The 17,976-nt window shown below is 36.8% G+C and overlaps 1 protein-coding gene across 3 annotated transcripts; it reads left to right on the forward strand.

The window, feature by feature from the left end:
• Positions 1-1,443: 1,443 nt before the first annotated feature.
• Positions 1,444-10,602, forward strand: LOC125649581 (uncharacterized). 3 transcript variants are annotated; one of them, XM_048877224.2, is made up of 3 exons: positions 1,444-1,534; positions 2,603-2,795; positions 9,330-10,602. In XM_048877224.2, the coding sequence occupies exon 3, from the start codon at positions 9,381-9,383 to the stop codon at positions 10,569-10,571; it is 1,191 nt and encodes a 396-aa protein (XP_048733181.1). In that variant the 5' UTR covers positions 1,444-1,534; positions 2,603-2,795; positions 9,330-9,380; the 3' UTR covers positions 10,572-10,602. The 3 variants fall into 3 exon arrangements, with proteins under 3 accessions (XP_048733181.1, XP_048733182.1, XP_048733180.1); XM_048877223.2 differs by lacking the exon at positions 1,444-1,534 and adding an exon at positions 1,554-1,704; XM_048877225.2 differs by lacking the exon at positions 2,603-2,795 and having other exon boundaries at positions 1,463-1,534.
• Positions 10,603-17,976: the final 7,374 nt, after the last annotated feature.

The following is a 17,976-nucleotide window of genomic DNA, read 5'->3' on the forward strand; positions in this document are numbered from 1 at the left end:
GCCTACATGTTTTCCTATTAAGTGACACTGAAGAACAAAATGCGTCCTCCACTTGGCATGAGGAATAAGTGTACCAAGTTTGGCGGTCCTAGCCCCAATAGTTCGGTCTGTATACTACCTACAAGGTTTTCCTTTTAATTGATACTACATGTACGACTTTGACCCTTGACCTTGAAAAACAATAGGCATCTTCCTCTCATTATGATGATCAATTAAACCAAGTTGTAAGATCCTGGAGCTAATGGTTCGGTCTGTATCCTGCCTACAAAGTTTTCCTACTTAGTGATACTACGACCTTGATTTTTGGCCTCTGACCTTGAAAAACAAATGCGCCTTACACTTGGCATGGGGCGTATGTGTACCAAGTTTGACGGCCCTATAGTTTGGTCTGTATCCTGCTTACAAAGTTTTCTTACTAAGTGATACTACGACCTTGACCTTTGACCTTGAGAAACAATAGGCATCTTTCTCTTATCATGGTGATCAAATGTACCAAGTTGTAAGATCCTGGAGCTTACAATTCATTTTATATTTTGCCAACAAGGTCCGGACAGACAGACAGACGGACGGACGACGTCATCACGACGTCTTTGACGGGAGTATAAAAAGGTGTTACCCTTCATTTAAACTATTTTAAACCCCCTTTATCCAAGTATGCTTATGGCAAGTTTGGATGAAAATGACCAAGTGGTTTTGGAGAAGAAGTAACAAAAAAAGTGTAAAGTTTAGAGACGGATGGAGAGACAGTCGCCGGACGACATGTGATGGTAAAAGCTCAATTGATCTAATGAGCAATCATGGCCTTGCTGTTCATAAGTTAATGAACAAGCATGGCCTTGCTGTTCACGAGAAAAAGATTTTAAAAGTTTTTTCTCTAAAGCGGTATATTCTAATGTAAAGCTTTGCCCCCCCCCCCCCCCCCCCCCCGGCCATGAATGTAGCGAACTTGAATTTGCATTGCCTAATGATACTTGCATATCAATATGACTAATCAGGGCCCTGCTGTTCTTAACAAGATTTCCCCCTTCATATCCCCATTGAAAACTTTCACCTCCCTGTTGTGGCCTCACCCTACCCCCGGGGGCCATTATGTGAATTTTTTTAAATTTTCACTCTTTAAGAAAGCGCTGTGGTTATTGAGGATATCTAAAAAAAAAACCACACACCTTATGTGACTTTCGGAGAGGTTCTCTCTCTCTCTCTCTCTCTCTCTCTCTCTCTCTCTCTCTCTCTCTCTCTCTCTCTCTCTCTCTCTCTCCTGGGGGATATAATAATAGAAAATATCAAAACAAATTAAGTTCTCATAATCTTTCTGTACAACATGCACATGTCATTTAGGGCAGCCCAATGTAAAGTTTTAATAGATTTAAAACTAGAATGATGATGACTCTTGCACTACAGTGTAGACACGATTACGTAATGCGTCAAATTCTAATTAGCTGCACTCCATTGAATACACGGCACGCAATCGAGCACACGACTGCACCGATTGTTTTCAGACATCTGCTTTACCGGTAGAGAATAGAAGTCCGGGGTAAGTTTTACGACAGTTTAGTTCATTATTTTGATATTCAAATCATTGATTCACTCCAACGTATTGTAAAACAACAACTTACGAGTGTTAGTTTATCATTTGATAAGTGGTCAGCCGCGTGGTGCGAGGTATTTCACGGGAGGAATGTCCTTAAACGAACTTAAGAGCAGGTAATATTATGATATCGGCGGATGTGTATATTTTTATAGACACAATGATAGTCCCTGTTCTGATACTTGATTTAATAAATGTGGGTTTACGCGCCCCTGGCTCCAGTAGGGTACGGTGTTTCAGACTGACACCTGCATGTGACTGTGGCTTGTCCGTTTAGTAGTAAAAATAACCTCCCACAGCAGTCACATTGTTCATAGAAATGTGCTGAAAATCACTGAGCTGACTCCATAATCAATATAGGTACTAGTATTATAGAGGATCTTGATAGTTTCAATTACAGATAGCAAAATATCTGTTGCGCTAAGCTTTATACAATTTGTTTGGGACACTCTGTTGTAAACACAGGGATGCGTTATTTACAGTAGTACAATTTATCAAATGTCACTCATTTCTGATCAGCGACCTTAGACATTGTTAGAGAGAAATTGAGATAGGCCTGAAATCAATGGATTTCTCCGTTTACAAGTGAATACAATTTTCTTGTGCAAAGGCCCAATGTGCAGAATAACGTGGATATGATATCAACATTGCGTGCGAAACTAGTATGCATTATAAAAAGGACGATCGTGGTAGGAGTTAAAATACAGATACTTGTATATATACGTGTGTCTATAAAAAAAAAAATATGAATTAGTGTTTTAAATGGCTGTCTCAGAGTTGTGGAATGTATAAAATTTACTGTCCTGTAATTTCAAAAATGAAATATGATTTAATTATCATTACTTTTTTATGGTTTAATTTGTAAGATCTATATATTTAAATCAAATCAGAATTAAGGAATAAATGTATTACATGAGGATTACACCTGCAGATTAATTATAATGCGACCCTTTTCTGCTTGCGTTCCAAAACTTAAATCGTATTATGTCCATTTATTTTTCAAATTTTCGGCAGACGATGTAATATGCAATGGAACATAATATATGACCAACGAAATATAGAAATGATGCACCAGTCTCTTCCATTGATTTTTGTGGAATCAGGAAGGAGAAAATTTTTAGTGGAGGAAGTCGGAGTTGGTAGCATTGGTCCTGGGGTGACAGCCACGCAGCCCCGGGCAGGAGGGGACCGAAACTGACCAGTGAAGGTAGGTGGGGATTAAATATAATAATTGTGGCCCTTGGATATTTTCTTTAAAATCTTTTCTCGCTTTAGGCATTATCACATGTGAAGAAAACAAAATCATTCGTGCAATTCTAAATTTTCAAATTGACAGTTTATTTGCACGTTAAATTACGTTAAAGTGCAAACGAAAAGACACCATAGGTTATATTTTCTAACATAAATATTACCTTTATGCACCTATGGTATTTGATACCAGCTGAAATTTGACAAAGGTATCGTTGTCTTTTCTTGTATCAAATATTTTGTTCCAATCTTTAAAGCCTATCCTCTGTCTTCTTCACGGTATATTTAATCCAGGGACTGCAGATTTGATGTATACCCGATACGCTTACATATGTGTTGGTGGAATGTCGGATGTTGGTGTAGAATTCGCAATTGTACTGTCTCTGTGTTAATTACTGTCCTTACAATAGACGCCCTGAATTCGAGACTACATGTATATAGAGGTTGACAACTTCATGTAGATGTTTCTATACGAGCAGCTATAAATAAGCCGTTGAAATTAGGGAAAGAGGGAGGAAGAGAAATGGTTTATTTATCACATGCAGTTTCTGTGATTCAATGGCTGCGTCTACGAGCTATCAAGTAAAAGAAGATTCATTGATTTTCTTAGCTACAATGTACAAACTTGCTCTGTATATTTACCAGACACAGGATTCACTCTATATACTATTTTACCACCACATGTCATAATTCATTCCAAGCTACTGGTTGAATGAAATTGAGGTTCATCTAGAGTGTTGATTTTACTCTAGACCACGCGGTTCGGGCGCTCGTTAGATCCCGTGGGTTCTCCATCCCGGCGCTGAGTAGCGATTGTTCCTTCATAAGGGCAAATGAAAGTCATGAGTCTTTTGGGAATGATCTTAAAAACTTGAAGTCCAAACAAGAGTTGGTACGATAATGAACCATAACTACTACGATTTCTCGAAAACGGCTGAATGGTTTTTCTTGAAATTTTCAGGACTGATAGAACATGAAAAATTCTTGATACGTTTTTTTGTTTGTTTATTGGAATTTTAGCGTATGTTGTGGTCAAAATGCATGCACGTGTACTATCTTCTGATTCGACAATTTTAAAATCACAAAATTTTCTTATAAATCATTGAAAGATTATAAAATTTATACTGTGGATGTATGGTAGAGATGTCTGTTGCAAGATACCAACGAAAGTGCTGAGTTCTATTTGCGAGCACATGAAAATATACATACATGGTGTTTCTTTCATCTTTCAATTTAAATAATTGTACCTAAATAAATATAATTTTCTTATAAAAATAAATGAAATGAACTTAAGTTTATGATAGGAATGCCTGTTGAATGGTGTAAGCGAAAATTGCTAAATCAGATTCACGAGCGTGTGAATGCATCTTGGTACTTTAAATTTAAAAGAATGAAGAAGTAGTTTATAACATATAGTTTTTAATAAAATGTTTTGAAATTTATTTTCTTTGTATATATTTTGGACTGTCTACTGATTAATATGGTCACAATCACAGCGGCACTAGACTATAATCTTTGAAACAAGTTTCACGCCTCTATCTGAAATATTTCTTGTAAAAACAAAAGGATGAACAATGAAATACAGAAAGTGGTTCTGAGCTACCGACCGGACGAAAATTTTGAAACAAAAAATATTCAATGTTACTCTAGAAATAGATATTGTCAATAACATATGTCCAAATCATTTCAAACAAGCAAAAACAAAACAAAACAAAAATTAAAGAAAGTTATGAAATTTTTATTAAAAACCAGAAGTTGCCGTTTAAACTTTCTGTAAGTCTAATGTTTTCTGAAACTCCAAACGAGACTTAATTATACCATGCAAGTCTTGTTTGAAAACGGTTTTTTCCCGTTCATTTTCTGTGACTTATTAACCCTCTTTAAGCATACCACTACTCGAAGGCTATTAACTATTAACCACAATCCAACTATAACCAAAACGTAAGCTTCTGAACATTTTAAACCCACTGGATAATATCAAAAATTCCAACCCTGGTCTATAAAACGCGCCAAACGCTCACAAACTTTTGGCGGGAAAATGCTAATTACATCAAATTGGAATATATGTTTTAGTAGAACTTTATTATACAATCTTATCAATTACAAATTGAATTCATTTCAATCAAAATATTTAAAAGTCATTCACAAAATTTCCATACTGCTACACCTACATGTATCTCAGGGAAAAACAATTCCAATACTGTTTATTATCTCTGAGAATTTTACGTTGATTCAAAGGTACATATGCTCCAATTTTGTTATATTATAATAAATATATCAATACTACGGTATTCTATGAATAATATGAAAGAAAAACTCTCCTAAAGCAATACATGCCAAGCTGTAACTGGTGGTATCTTTCAACTATGCAAGTATGCAACACTTTTAACACCTATCGGTATAACCTATATAACCCCTAAGATCTATCGGAAAATTCAGCAAAATAAACAATCAGAGAATCGACAAGAAGCACCCGTGGCTAACCAATAACCAACGATGTGTTTCTATTAAAACCAATATTTATGACAACTTCCGGTTTGGACTATCACCACTTTCGGCGATGTTTTTCTCCTTTAGATCACAGCGTCTCTTTATTATAAGTCCCCTACCAGTTTGTAAAGCCAAAGGGGACTACAGGTTTCTTCTCTGTCTTGTCCGTCCTTCTGTCTGTCGGCTTGTCCCATTGGTTTTCCAGACTTTTACCCGTTATACTTGCGAGGATTTGTTTGAAACTTAATTGCTGTGTAGTTTCAGAATGGCAAACTACATATCAAGTTCGAATTTTGTAACGTCTAATCGACAGGGGGACCGTGCGAAAGAAATTGATTGATTGTTTATTGTTAAACGTCCCTCTCGAGAATATTTCACTCATATGGAGACGTCACCATTACCGGTGAAGGGCTGCAAAATTTAGGCCTATGCTCGGCGGTTACGGCCTTTGAGCAAGGAGGGATCTTCATCGTGCCACACCTGCTGTGACACGGGACCTCGGTTTTTGAGGTTTCATCCGAAGGACCGCCCCATTTAGTCGCCTCTTATGACAAGCAAGGGGTACTGAGGACCTATTCTAACCCGGATCCACTGCATTAATTCAAAATTTGAAGCTCATTAATCGCAAATGGAACATGTCAATTAAAATATATATCGAATGTGTTAATTAATCAATCAAAGATTTTTCTGTAGTCGGTGAGCGAAGTCTGACGAGGGTTCGAATTATCCTTCTGCAAGTCTGATCAGGCGACGGTACTCAATTTACCGCATTCCTGCAATCAGACTGAAATCGCGGGTATTCGAAAGATGATAGTAACTTAAGTATGTAAGCTAGTAATACATGTGTGAACAAGGTTCAGAAGTCCTTGGTAAGTAATTAAAATGATAAAATTAGTGTTTTATTGATGTGTTGTTTTATGTTGTATATGCATGATTAATTTCCCCATTGTATCTTTTTTGCAAAAACATTGACCCATATTCGATGCCTTTTAACAGCAACGAAACTAGGCAAACGGAACGTCGCACAATGACATGACGGACTTTCGAATTTTCTTGGTGTTTTTTATAATTATAGTTATCAAACCCAAATACTATGTGACATTTAGGATATATTTCCCCGGTACGCGTTTTTGAATTAAATTTAAAGATGTTGATTTTAAAAATTCTGAATGAGACTATTTCATTCCTGATAAAACTACTTTTGTCAACTGTATGAACAACGAAACATCAAACAAATTCAATACTGGTAAACATGGTGAATTGGTACCCTTTTTAAAGGTCACAGTTCAAGGTCAAACAATATCAAGTACAGTCGTCAATTAATAGGGGCGCCAGTAGGGGATATAGATTGTGGTTGGAATACTTTCAGAATGCTTGTTGACTGCAGTCCTTGAAAGTTTCATGTCTCCATCTACAAGCGTTCTAGATAAAAATGAATGGACAAAATAAAAAACAGAAAGTTGTTCGGACCTGCCGATCGGAAGTGAATTTTTGTACACATGCCAGGGAAAATAACAATCACAATAGTGTTTGTCATCTCTTTAAAATTTACTGTTAATTAAATGTTCATAAATGAGAAATCATCTTATTAGAAATTATATTCCATCATTTCCTGTGACAACCGGAAGTGACGGACGAAAATGACAGACCAATATCAGAAATCTTCAAACTTCTAGTATATTCTATCATCCATACAAGTTTCATAATTCCATCTCTAATACTTTCTTTGAGACGTCATCAGCTGTAGGTGAAGTATCACAAATTTCGAGGGTGTTGCTAAAATGCGGAACGGAACGGAAATGGGAACAGAATATTCCGCGTTTTAGCAACACCCAAATTTCGACGTACGTTAAGGTTCTTTTACGTGCCAACGCCTGCCGCGACACGGGACCTCCATTTTTAAGGTCATATCCGAAAGACTCAAGATTCTCACTTCTAAATGCTGACCATTTGTTGTTGAGAGACTTCATCGTCGATGTATGAAATCGACATATGAATGAATGGGAACGTTGTTTTAAAGAATATCAAAATGTCAATCAAAAGCCACAAAAAGAGTTTTTTTTTCTTTCTGCCTCATAAAAACAGATGAGCTAATAAAGGAGCAGAGTTAGTGTCAACAGAAATTCCAGCAAACTGTTGGAAGACTTTATCACCAAAGACTACGTAAATATTGTCAACAGGGAACTCTTTTTAATATGAACATCAGACCTTTTGTTCGTAGAATAAAGGTGGTGCTTAACAAAGTAATCTTTTGGATGACTGACCATATGGTATGAATATTTTCGAGTTTGATTTTTATTGAAGTTGCAGCTGTCTGTGAAGTCAAAATTTGTATATATCCCAGTGAACTCGAGATAAAAGACACCACAGAGTCTTCCACATTTGCTTCGTACTTAGGTCTTTTATTGAAAATGAATATTAACGGCAAACTAACAACTCAACTTTATGACAAACAGTTTCCATCGCTAACTTCCCATATTCATATAGCAATGTTCCATTATCAACTCCATATGGTGTTTATATCTCTCAACTGATTCGATACGCAAGAGCTTGTTTTGCGTATGATCAGTTTTTAAATCGAGACAGGCTACTGACAAACAAGTTGGTGTTGCAGGGGTTTCAACAGTCTCTTTTAAAATCAGTATTTCGCAAATTATATGGTCGTTATAACGATCTAGTTTGCCAATACAACCTATCATTGGGTTAAGTGTTGTCCGAAGTGTTTCATACCGATTGTTAGGTCTTTCTTAGCACACTGATTTTGGCTACGGATTACTCCGTTTACCTGATCAAAACATAGGGCTTACAACGGGTGTGACCGGTCAACAGGGGATGCTTACTCCTCCGAGGCACCTGATTTATCCAGGGGTCCATGTTTGCCCAACTCTTTATTTTGTATTCCTTATAGGATTTATGAGATGGATCACTATTCGTTATTTTCACCTTTCATGGTGGAGTGAAGTGTTGAACATTCGTACTGGTTAATGCTGTTGATCGCTTATGTTGTGGCACAATACGTTTGAAGTTTCCTTTTCACAGTAGTTAAAGATAGGGGTAGAACATTTACTGCATTCGGCAATGTATCCATGTTTTTTTAAACGGATTTTTAGTGAAGATTTGGAGTCCAGGTACGGTAACTCTTTATTCGTCCCATTGACTTGGATATCAAATTTGTTTTACATTGAAACGTAATTTTGTCATAGAATTGCATCGTTTAAAAGGGAGCGTGGAGTATGAGTTGGATTACTAAATGTGGAATTATAGCCGTTCTTTTGAAATGCAGTTGTTACAAGCTTTGCCAGGTGTGACATAAATTCAACTGAAAATCTTTTTTATTACATGTACCTTACGACTGAAAGAGGTTATCATCTGCAGACTATTAAACTTTTCCCAATACATAATCAAGAGTCATCTGCAATCCAAACTAACATTCGTTGTTATCATTTCTACAACGATTCCGTTAAAGTGGGCTCCTATTGATTTCTCCTTGATCTTGCGCTGAATGGAATACAAATCTTATGCAATATTGTATATATATCATCTCGCCACAGCATGCTAGTCCTAATTAAATTAGCACACTGCATTCATAAATGATCACTCCATCGATCGTGTGTCGAACAAGAATAACACGGTATGAGCATCTTTACCTTTACAATATTTCATTACAGTAATTCAACTCAAACAATGTACACTGAGTGGGTATGTCTGTGTTTGTATGTGTGTGTGATAGAGAGAGAAGCTATTGTTATATGTATGTACATATTATGTATTACTGGTATATGTACTTTGTATTTGGAATTCTACAATATGCTCCATCAGTTGTTTCACTTCAGTTTCTTACAAGATTTCCGTTGCAATCTACAGATACATCGTTAATTTGATCATTCTTAATCTATGATTGTTTCATTACACATGTATAACTTCCTGTAATGATGGAATTTGATTGTCTTTGCTTTTAGCAGAGAAGATCGTACGTAATAAAGATATTTCTTTGATATTTCAGATTGCTCCCCGTCATGTAAGGTTATCGTGCGACATTGCTGACAAGATTAGCATGAACGGTCAAACCGACACCTGCGTAAGAGAAATGGTGAGACACGTCATACAAAACATGGAGGACTTTCAACAAAGCCTAGATTCCATGGTTAAAGATCTCCAATGCCTCATTCAAGACATTGATACGGTTACGACTGACATTCAGGAAAGAGTGGACCGGAAGTCGATCAAACGCTGCAATCACCCAAGTGATCTTGGATGTCCACGTCGTGAAAATGCTGTGCGAAAATTATTGGACAGTGTTCGAATCGTTGACGAATCCCCGGACCTTGACTTGTCATACCTTCAAATAACGTCTTCATACCAGCGTCCGAAATGGGGAAGATCTCTGTCTTTTCCAGTGTCATCTTTCAAACTTTCAACCTTGGTAAATCCAAAAGAAGAATTTCGGGAAGAATATAACGCAACAAGCTATGTCTGTGATATTTATAATGTCGAAGAACATTCTAGACACGTGCCTAACCTAAGAACCACGAGGTGCACTGCGCAACTGAAAGCTTCTGCTAAGATTAAAATCATTCCAGAATTTAAAAGTTCGTTATCAACCATAGACAAACATAGTTCTGCATCTAGTTCAAGTGGTACATACAAAGAAATACGCTCCATTAAAAGATCGATGTCCTTATTTGAGACATCCTCGCATAACATGGTTTTGGGTCCAAGGATGATGGAAAATAGTGGAAGGAATCATCCAATGATTACCGACAGTGTAGTTGAAAATATTCCACAAAACATGGTGGAAGCGACAACCCAGACAAGCTTTGGAATGGACAGATTTGACTCCTCGACCGCTGACGTTAACTGTGACGTGTTCTGTAATGTGCCTGAACCTCCGTACATGGGCTCGTATGAACGTGAAATGGAAACAGAGCTGGAAAATCTATTTGAATTCCATCAACAATTCCGTGACCCTGACATTGATGACTGGGTGATGGAGACCGGAAATTCCACCACTCTCTCGGATGACGATATCGAGTTCGATAAAGAAGTTAATTCCTTGGTGTCTTTCACTCTGTCTAATACTGTGAAATCTTCGCAGAGTTCCGAAAGCAGCTTTTCAGCATCTGAATCAGACATCATCAACCACAATACCCAAGCAACTACCATGTACGGCAACCTGATTTTTTCTGATAATCTAGTCATTTTGCCAAACGAATCTCGAGAAGTCACGAAGAGGTTTGATGTATGATGAAGGACAAATAATAAATATGATAACGATATTTATATTACCATCTGATTAATATGTCCTATTAACTGGATGGAGACATATTGTTTCAGTTTGATATTCCCTTCCACTTCTTTTCAATTTACCTTGTCCGGGCCATAAATGATGGACATGTATCGCCTTTAAACAATGTGTTACGCTCCACTTATACGCGCTTTGATCTCAAGGACAGATCCTTTGGATTCACGCCCGCTCCATAACATTTTTGATTATTGATTAAGGTCAAGTTAAGATTCAGTGCAGTGATTTGGCTACTGTGTAAGTGTAATTCAGTTTACTTTGGAACACTGTCAATTTTACAAAGATGTAATCAAGGAAAAGAGCGGCAACTTCTAGACGGAACGGTAACCGAAGCGATTTAATCTTGAGATATATTACCACACGACAGGAATAATCAATGAAACGAATTTTACCAACGACCAGGTTGACATTTGGCGATAATCTTGTAAACAGTATATAACCCATATAGATAAATAGCTTGGTTTAATTATGCTATCAGGTCGCTTAGGTGGTAATATTCATTTTACATCAGTTTTTCAATTTATTCTAAACAGTATTTAGCCTCCTCAAAGAGTCTTTGATATAAACAGTCATTTTTGTATCTCTATCTTATTTTGTAATTAAAATATCTATCCAAGTCAATGATATGGGAACACTATGTTGCACGTCAGTAACACACAAGCTCTGCAGTACACCAATGAATCGGTGGTACAAGTGTATTTGTATTTTCCTTCACTTTGATAAAGGTTTACCTTTCCTTTTCATCCTTCCTGACGATTTCAGAGATTCTTATGAAGCAGAATTTATTCAAAAGCTTCGACTACATGAGAAGAAAAAAATATCTTGCTGTGGCCTTCAACTTGACACTTAGATATATCGACGACGTGGTATCTAGTAGCAATAATCATTTTCATTCATATGTCGATTCGATATATCCCTGTGAACTCGAGATAAAAGACACCACGGAGTCCTTCACATTTGCTTCGTACTTAGATAAAATTTTTTTTTATTGAAAATGGATATCAACGGCATACTAACAACTCAACTTTATGATAAACAGGATGATTTCAGCTTCTCCATCGCCAGCTTCTCATCTATGTAGCAATATCCCATTATCACCTGCATATGGTGTGTATATATCTCAAGTGGTTCAATACGCAAGGGCTTGTTCTGCGTATGATCAGTTTTTAAATCGACGTAGGCTACTGACAAAGAAGTTGATGTTACAGGGATTTCAACAGTCTTGTTAAACACCAGCATTTCGCAAATTTTATGGCCGTTATAATGATCTAGTTTGCCAATACAACCTATCATTAAGTCTGGTTTTGGCTACGGATTACTCCGTTTACCTGATCAAGACAGGGCTCACGGCGGGCGTGACCGGTCGACAGGGGACGCTTACTCCTCCTCGGCACCTGATCCCACCTCTGGTATATACAGGGGTCCATGTTTGCCCAACTATTTATTATGTATTCCTTATTAAGAGTTATGATATTGATCACTTGTTCGTTATCTACACCTTTCATCCGCAATGACAAAACATTCAAAGCAAGAGTGAGGGGGTCAATGTCATTAAGATATGGGACCCTGACTCTTTATATTAGACTAAAAAACTTATTTCAACCATCAATAAAATGGTCAATTAATTAACGTCCATGACTAAGGACACTGAAACATATTCTATCCATGTGCTGTGGCTCCCTAAAAAGGTCAACCTTATTAAAGTATTTTGAAAAAGTACCGAAGTACAAAAATATTAAAAAGGACAAAAAACTACAAGTGAAAACAGTTTAATTATGTACACAATAAAAAAAAAACTACATCAACACATTCATTCAAACCTATAGTTTTGATGTGTTGACAAATGTGAAATCATCTAATGTTAGGTTTCTTTGGGGGGAAATTAACGAAAAGATGAATACAATGATTTATAAAAACTGTTTTGATCCGTATTTTTTTGCCCCCTAGAAACATTCCGTGTAACATTTTCTACTTGTCCTTTTCAACTTAACTGGGGGAATCCGTGTATTATATTGTTTTTAGTTTGTCTCACTTTGACATACCTTTTTAACGAAATTAAAGTAAAGTGGTATTACGACAAAGTCATAGACCTGTTAGACTCATAGGACAATTATAGCCACAATACATCAATATCAGTTTTTTATTTGATGGAGAAACGTTTATTATATAAATATTGCATGTAATTGAGGGTAACATCAAATCCCCCCCCCCCTCGAGAAAACCATTGTCAACCGAGGCGTACTACATGTAATATTTGTTTTATTATACTGAATGTTATATACACAACAAAGCAGAAAAACTTTGTTTACATTTGATCAATCACTATAATTCAATGCTTTGTACATCAATGCAAATATTCGCATTAATCACAAACACTCAAACGACGTCATCTAACAATCTACGGCGAACCGTACGCGCATAAATTTGACGCATTTGATATTCTTTATAATATCACCCGTTGCCAAGTGATGTTACCCTTTGCTAGATACTATTATATAAATATTGCATGTAGTTGAGGGTAACATTGAAAATTTTCACCCCGAAAAAACCATTGTCAACCGAGGCGTAGCTTTCTATTTTCAGAGGGAAATATGTTTTTTCAAATGCTTCTCAACCAATCAGATTCGAGTATTTTACAAGAAACTATAAAAATATATTTTTTTGTATTTAGTAGAGTCCGATTAGTCGCGAAGCATTCTACCCCCCCCCCCCCCCACACACACACACATTGTTCACCTCTGAGAACAAAAACCACGTCCTTCAGGATTTAATATCTAGCAATGGGAAATAATACTTGACGACGGGTGATATTATGAAAATTATCACGTGAGTACAGATTGTGCACATACGGTTCACGGTAGCTTGCTGACATAGACGGACGTTTAATGGGAGCGTCAAATCAACAAAATAGATTCTCGTGTTTACTTTACGAAATTTTATGCTTGACGTAAAGTTTTTGCGTCCAATGTTTTTACCCCTCGATATCTTTACCAATTAAAATGATAGCCATTACCTCCTGGATGTGAACGATGTGCGTATGAATTTGGATGAATAATCGTACTTTTATAGTACGGCTATTTTAATGCCTGAGAATTCCAACAGAAATGAAAATATATTGTAAATATAAAAGATAAATTTCATTTTGAAAATACATGGGGGTATGAACAGCAACTCGTGCCAGTATACGCGTTTGCGTTTGCGCTTTATGAAGTATGCTGGCTTTCTCGGCGGGGTTGTAGGTGAGAGGATATGGTTGCCACCCGTCAGGACACGTACGTGGGTTTCCTCCAGTTTCTTCCCACATAAATGACCCCCTAGCGCAAACATCCGTGCATCAAAGGACCCCATTGGAAATAAGCTTTCGAGCTTTTATGGGTTATCCTTCAAGTTGGTATTTATTTATGTATGTATGTATATATCGATTGGCGAATGAACATTTATTTAAATGACGTCACAATCGAAAGTTTTCCGTCTCGTAAATGCTTGTTTAACTACCTCAAACCTCGGTGCTTTGTTGTAATGGAACACATTAGGAATAATGAAAACAAATAGTGTTATAAAGTTGAGGATAACATTGATAATTTTCACACACACACCCCCAATAAACATTGTCAACCGAGGCGCCAACTACATGCACTAAATAACATTCCCTTGAACGCCTCTGTAGGTACAGATTGTGTAGTCATGTTAAGGAATGAAATCGATAACATTAAGCTTATAATTTGATTGGATATCAGGGCCGTAAATTAACCTTCAATTTGGAGGAGGCAGGAAATTAGGCGGGGGTCTGGGGGCCGCCCAGGCCCCCAGACGCTGAGCACATTTTGTGCACACTGAACACGTTTCGTGCAAAATCCTTGATTCTAAGGCCTTCTAAGATGTTACTTGACTAACTCATTCTAAAAGAAAGATTTGGAATGCTTTTTAAGGGAGGTATCATGTTCTTATTTATTGGAAACAACATAAATTCTAATGAACTTTAAATTTTAATTTTTTTTGGCTCAAAAGTTGGAGGAGGCAGCTGCCTCCTCCGCCTCCATGTAATTTACGGCCCTGGGATATTTATTTAATAAATAGAATGATTTGTGAACCACATCAAGCGTTAATGAAGTCACAAGTCAAAATGCATTTTAAAAAAATGACTATAACAAAGAAAGATAACTTCTATTTTAACAAGATTGGTACATCTTGGTATAAAAAGACGGTGAATTATCTTAGTATAAAAAGACGGTGAATTTGATACTTGTCCGATATATGCTCATTTGATAGCGAGCGACCAAAAGCGAGGTCTCATGGTAACACGTGTACATTGTATAACCATGATAATATTTCACTCACATGGAGACGTCACCACTGCCGGTGAAAGGCTGTAAAATTGAAGACTATGCTCGGCGCTTACGGCCTTTGAGCAGGGAGGGATATTTATCGTGCCACACCTGCTGTGACACAGGGCCTTCGTTTGTGCGGTCTCATCCAAAGGACCGTCCCATTTAGTCTCCTCTTACGTCAAGCAAGGGGTACTGAATACCTAATCTAACCCGGATACGCAATGTGCGAATATTTGTCAGTTCTTTCCCCTATTTCAAACATACGTCCTTGTTGACCTCCGGTGTACATAAGATTTGTGAGAGAGTGTAAGGTTTTTGTTGTGCAAACAGGGAGAGGGGGTAGAATTCCCGAGAAATGAAGCTTTAAAAAAAAACCAATTGGTTTATTGTCATCAAATGTGACAGCGACAACGATCGTTTTAAGTTCCACTCAGCGTCGTGCGCTAGAAACACCAGTCTATCAGATGACGACTTTGTTGCAGAAAGTATTTACGGTGGGTTAAACATTTGCTCTGTAGATCGTAATATTCTGCATTAATGTTTTATGCTGAAATTTTATCTATCCTTAGTGATACAGTCATCAATGATCTTATAATTCTATGACTCTCACCCCCCCCCCCCCTTTATAGACTAGATCTATAATCGAACAGGGGAAATTTGAGTCATCAATATATAAACGAAGTATGGTACAAAAATATATTTAAGATGTCATTTAAAAATTAATTTTAGAGTTAACCAAGGTCGTCAAAATATGAATGAACGCGATTGCTGTCAAACTTTCATAACTTATCAAAGTTTGCATTATCATGGTTATTTTGTTATGTCATGTTGATCAACTGATCCACGGAAGTACAGTCCAATACGTCAAAGAAATGAATACCAGTCCTAGCCTATTTTAACTGTTGACGCAAACGAAAAGAAAAATGCATCTCAAGAGATTAAGATATTTCTGAAATTCTTAGAAATAAAGTTTGAATCATATCTACTTTTATCAAAATCAGATGCAAATTCATAAAGTTATAAATTTATCCAAGTGAAATAAATGCAAATTTCAGTCATATTTACAATGTTGTGATTATAATAAAAGCTATACATAGGCCCATTGTTCATTGTGGTTTTTATTTTTAAAAATCACTGCATTACACTTGTAACTTCGATTCCAATCTGAAGTATGGACATTCAAATTGACCTTCAAATTGAAAAGTGTACTACGTTTGTTAAGTGATGTATTTTAGTATTAAATCATCCATATCATGAACTGTCATGGTACATATAAGCATGATAAATCCTTATACATGAAAGTAAACACGGGTCAAATCATGTAGGCCTACATCAGTTTCCTGCAACAACATCATGACCATGGACAAACGTCATTTGGATACAACCATTCCTACGCAGGATACAGTCGTGCTTTTAACGCAGAGTACAACCAACTCATAGTATATCAATCATAGTATATGGGTGGAGACATGAATTTGGAAGTTGAAAGAAAGCTTGAACTTCCGTCTTAAACTTGCAATCCAAATTGTAATATTCAATTAAAATGTAGAAACTCAAAATTTTGAATCATTATTGTACAGCTAGCATATGGGGTAGTAAATTTATTTGATCTGCCAATTTTTATGCTCTCGCTTGCCCTATGGACTAATAAAAAAGTTAATCGCAAGGACTGTTTACCTACCATGACGTCATCACGTAAGTGATACAAGTTAAAACAAGCAAATAAACTGTTAAATGTGAAGTTAAGGGTTATGATATATGTACTCTATATACATGTATACCTTCTCTATCGTGAATTTTATTTATAAAGAAAAGTTATACATATACATTCACTATTACTACACATTTTAACAGCTTAATAATAGAAATTCAGAGATATATGGATATATTTAATAATTGATATTCTTAATCCTCGATCGAGAGAGAGATAGGGGGGGGGGGGGGGGGGAGTCCGCATCTTATTGTTTTAAACATATGCAATTCAACGACTTGTAAGGAATTATGATGTATTGTATATTATATATCCAACCTAAACTACTGTTTAAGCATGTAAACTTAATCACGAAGCAGTTTATAGTGAAAAATGTTCAATGTGTATTGAATGTCTTTATTTAATCGATGTTACAGAGAAAATTCGGTTGCAGCTGAAACTCTCAACGTGCTCTCATTTCCGCTCAGAGAGTCTTGCATTGCGTTTTCTAAGTTCGTCTCTAAGCGCAGTGAGGTTCTACGAACCATAATCCGCCTTCGTTACTAAATATTCAACAACTTTCTAATCTAAACGTGTCCTTCCGACGCTCTCTTAAACTTGAGGTTAGAAACCACAGGGGCTAAGCCCGTTTTGGGCCCGAACTCTGTGATACCATAAATATATTTATGGTATCACAGAGTTCGGGCCCAAAACGGGCTTAGCCCCTGTGTTAGAAACGCCTTGGACGTTAACGGATCGTGCGCCACCTGTAATCAAGGGCGAGTAATTTGAAGTTTTATTTGCCAATGGCGTGCTATCATGAAAATGTTCTTCATCCCATTCTGGGCGCCGCCATCTGAATCCCTTCAAATAAAGTCTTTACAGGTACTTTACATATTTTGTCAAGATCTCCGATGACTATGATCGAAAATCGAACTATTTGATTTACCTATATGTATTTTGAAAAAGATGTTGTTTGACACTTCATACGTTTAGTTTATCATAGGTAAAAAATAGTTGGTTGGTTGAATATTATTTAACGTCCCTCTCGAGAATTTTTCACTCATATGGAGACATCACCATTGCCGGTGAAGGGTTGCAAAATTAGGCCTATGCTCGGCGGTTACGGCCTTTGAGCAGGGAGGGATCTTTATTGTGCCACACCTGTTGTGACATGGGACCTCGGTTTTTGCGGTCTCATCCGAAGGACCGCCCAATTTAGTTGCCTCTTATGACAAGTAAGGGGTACTGAGGACCCATTCTAATCCGGATCCCCACGGGGCAAAGTAATAATAATAATAAATAATAATGGTGTTTTCTATCAAGCTAT

Source organism: Ostrea edulis, chromosome 5, assembly GCF_947568905.1.
Source record: "Ostrea edulis chromosome 5, xbOstEdul1.1, whole genome shotgun sequence".
NCBI classification, from domain to species: Eukaryota; Metazoa; Mollusca; class Bivalvia; order Ostreida; family Ostreidae; genus Ostrea; species Ostrea edulis.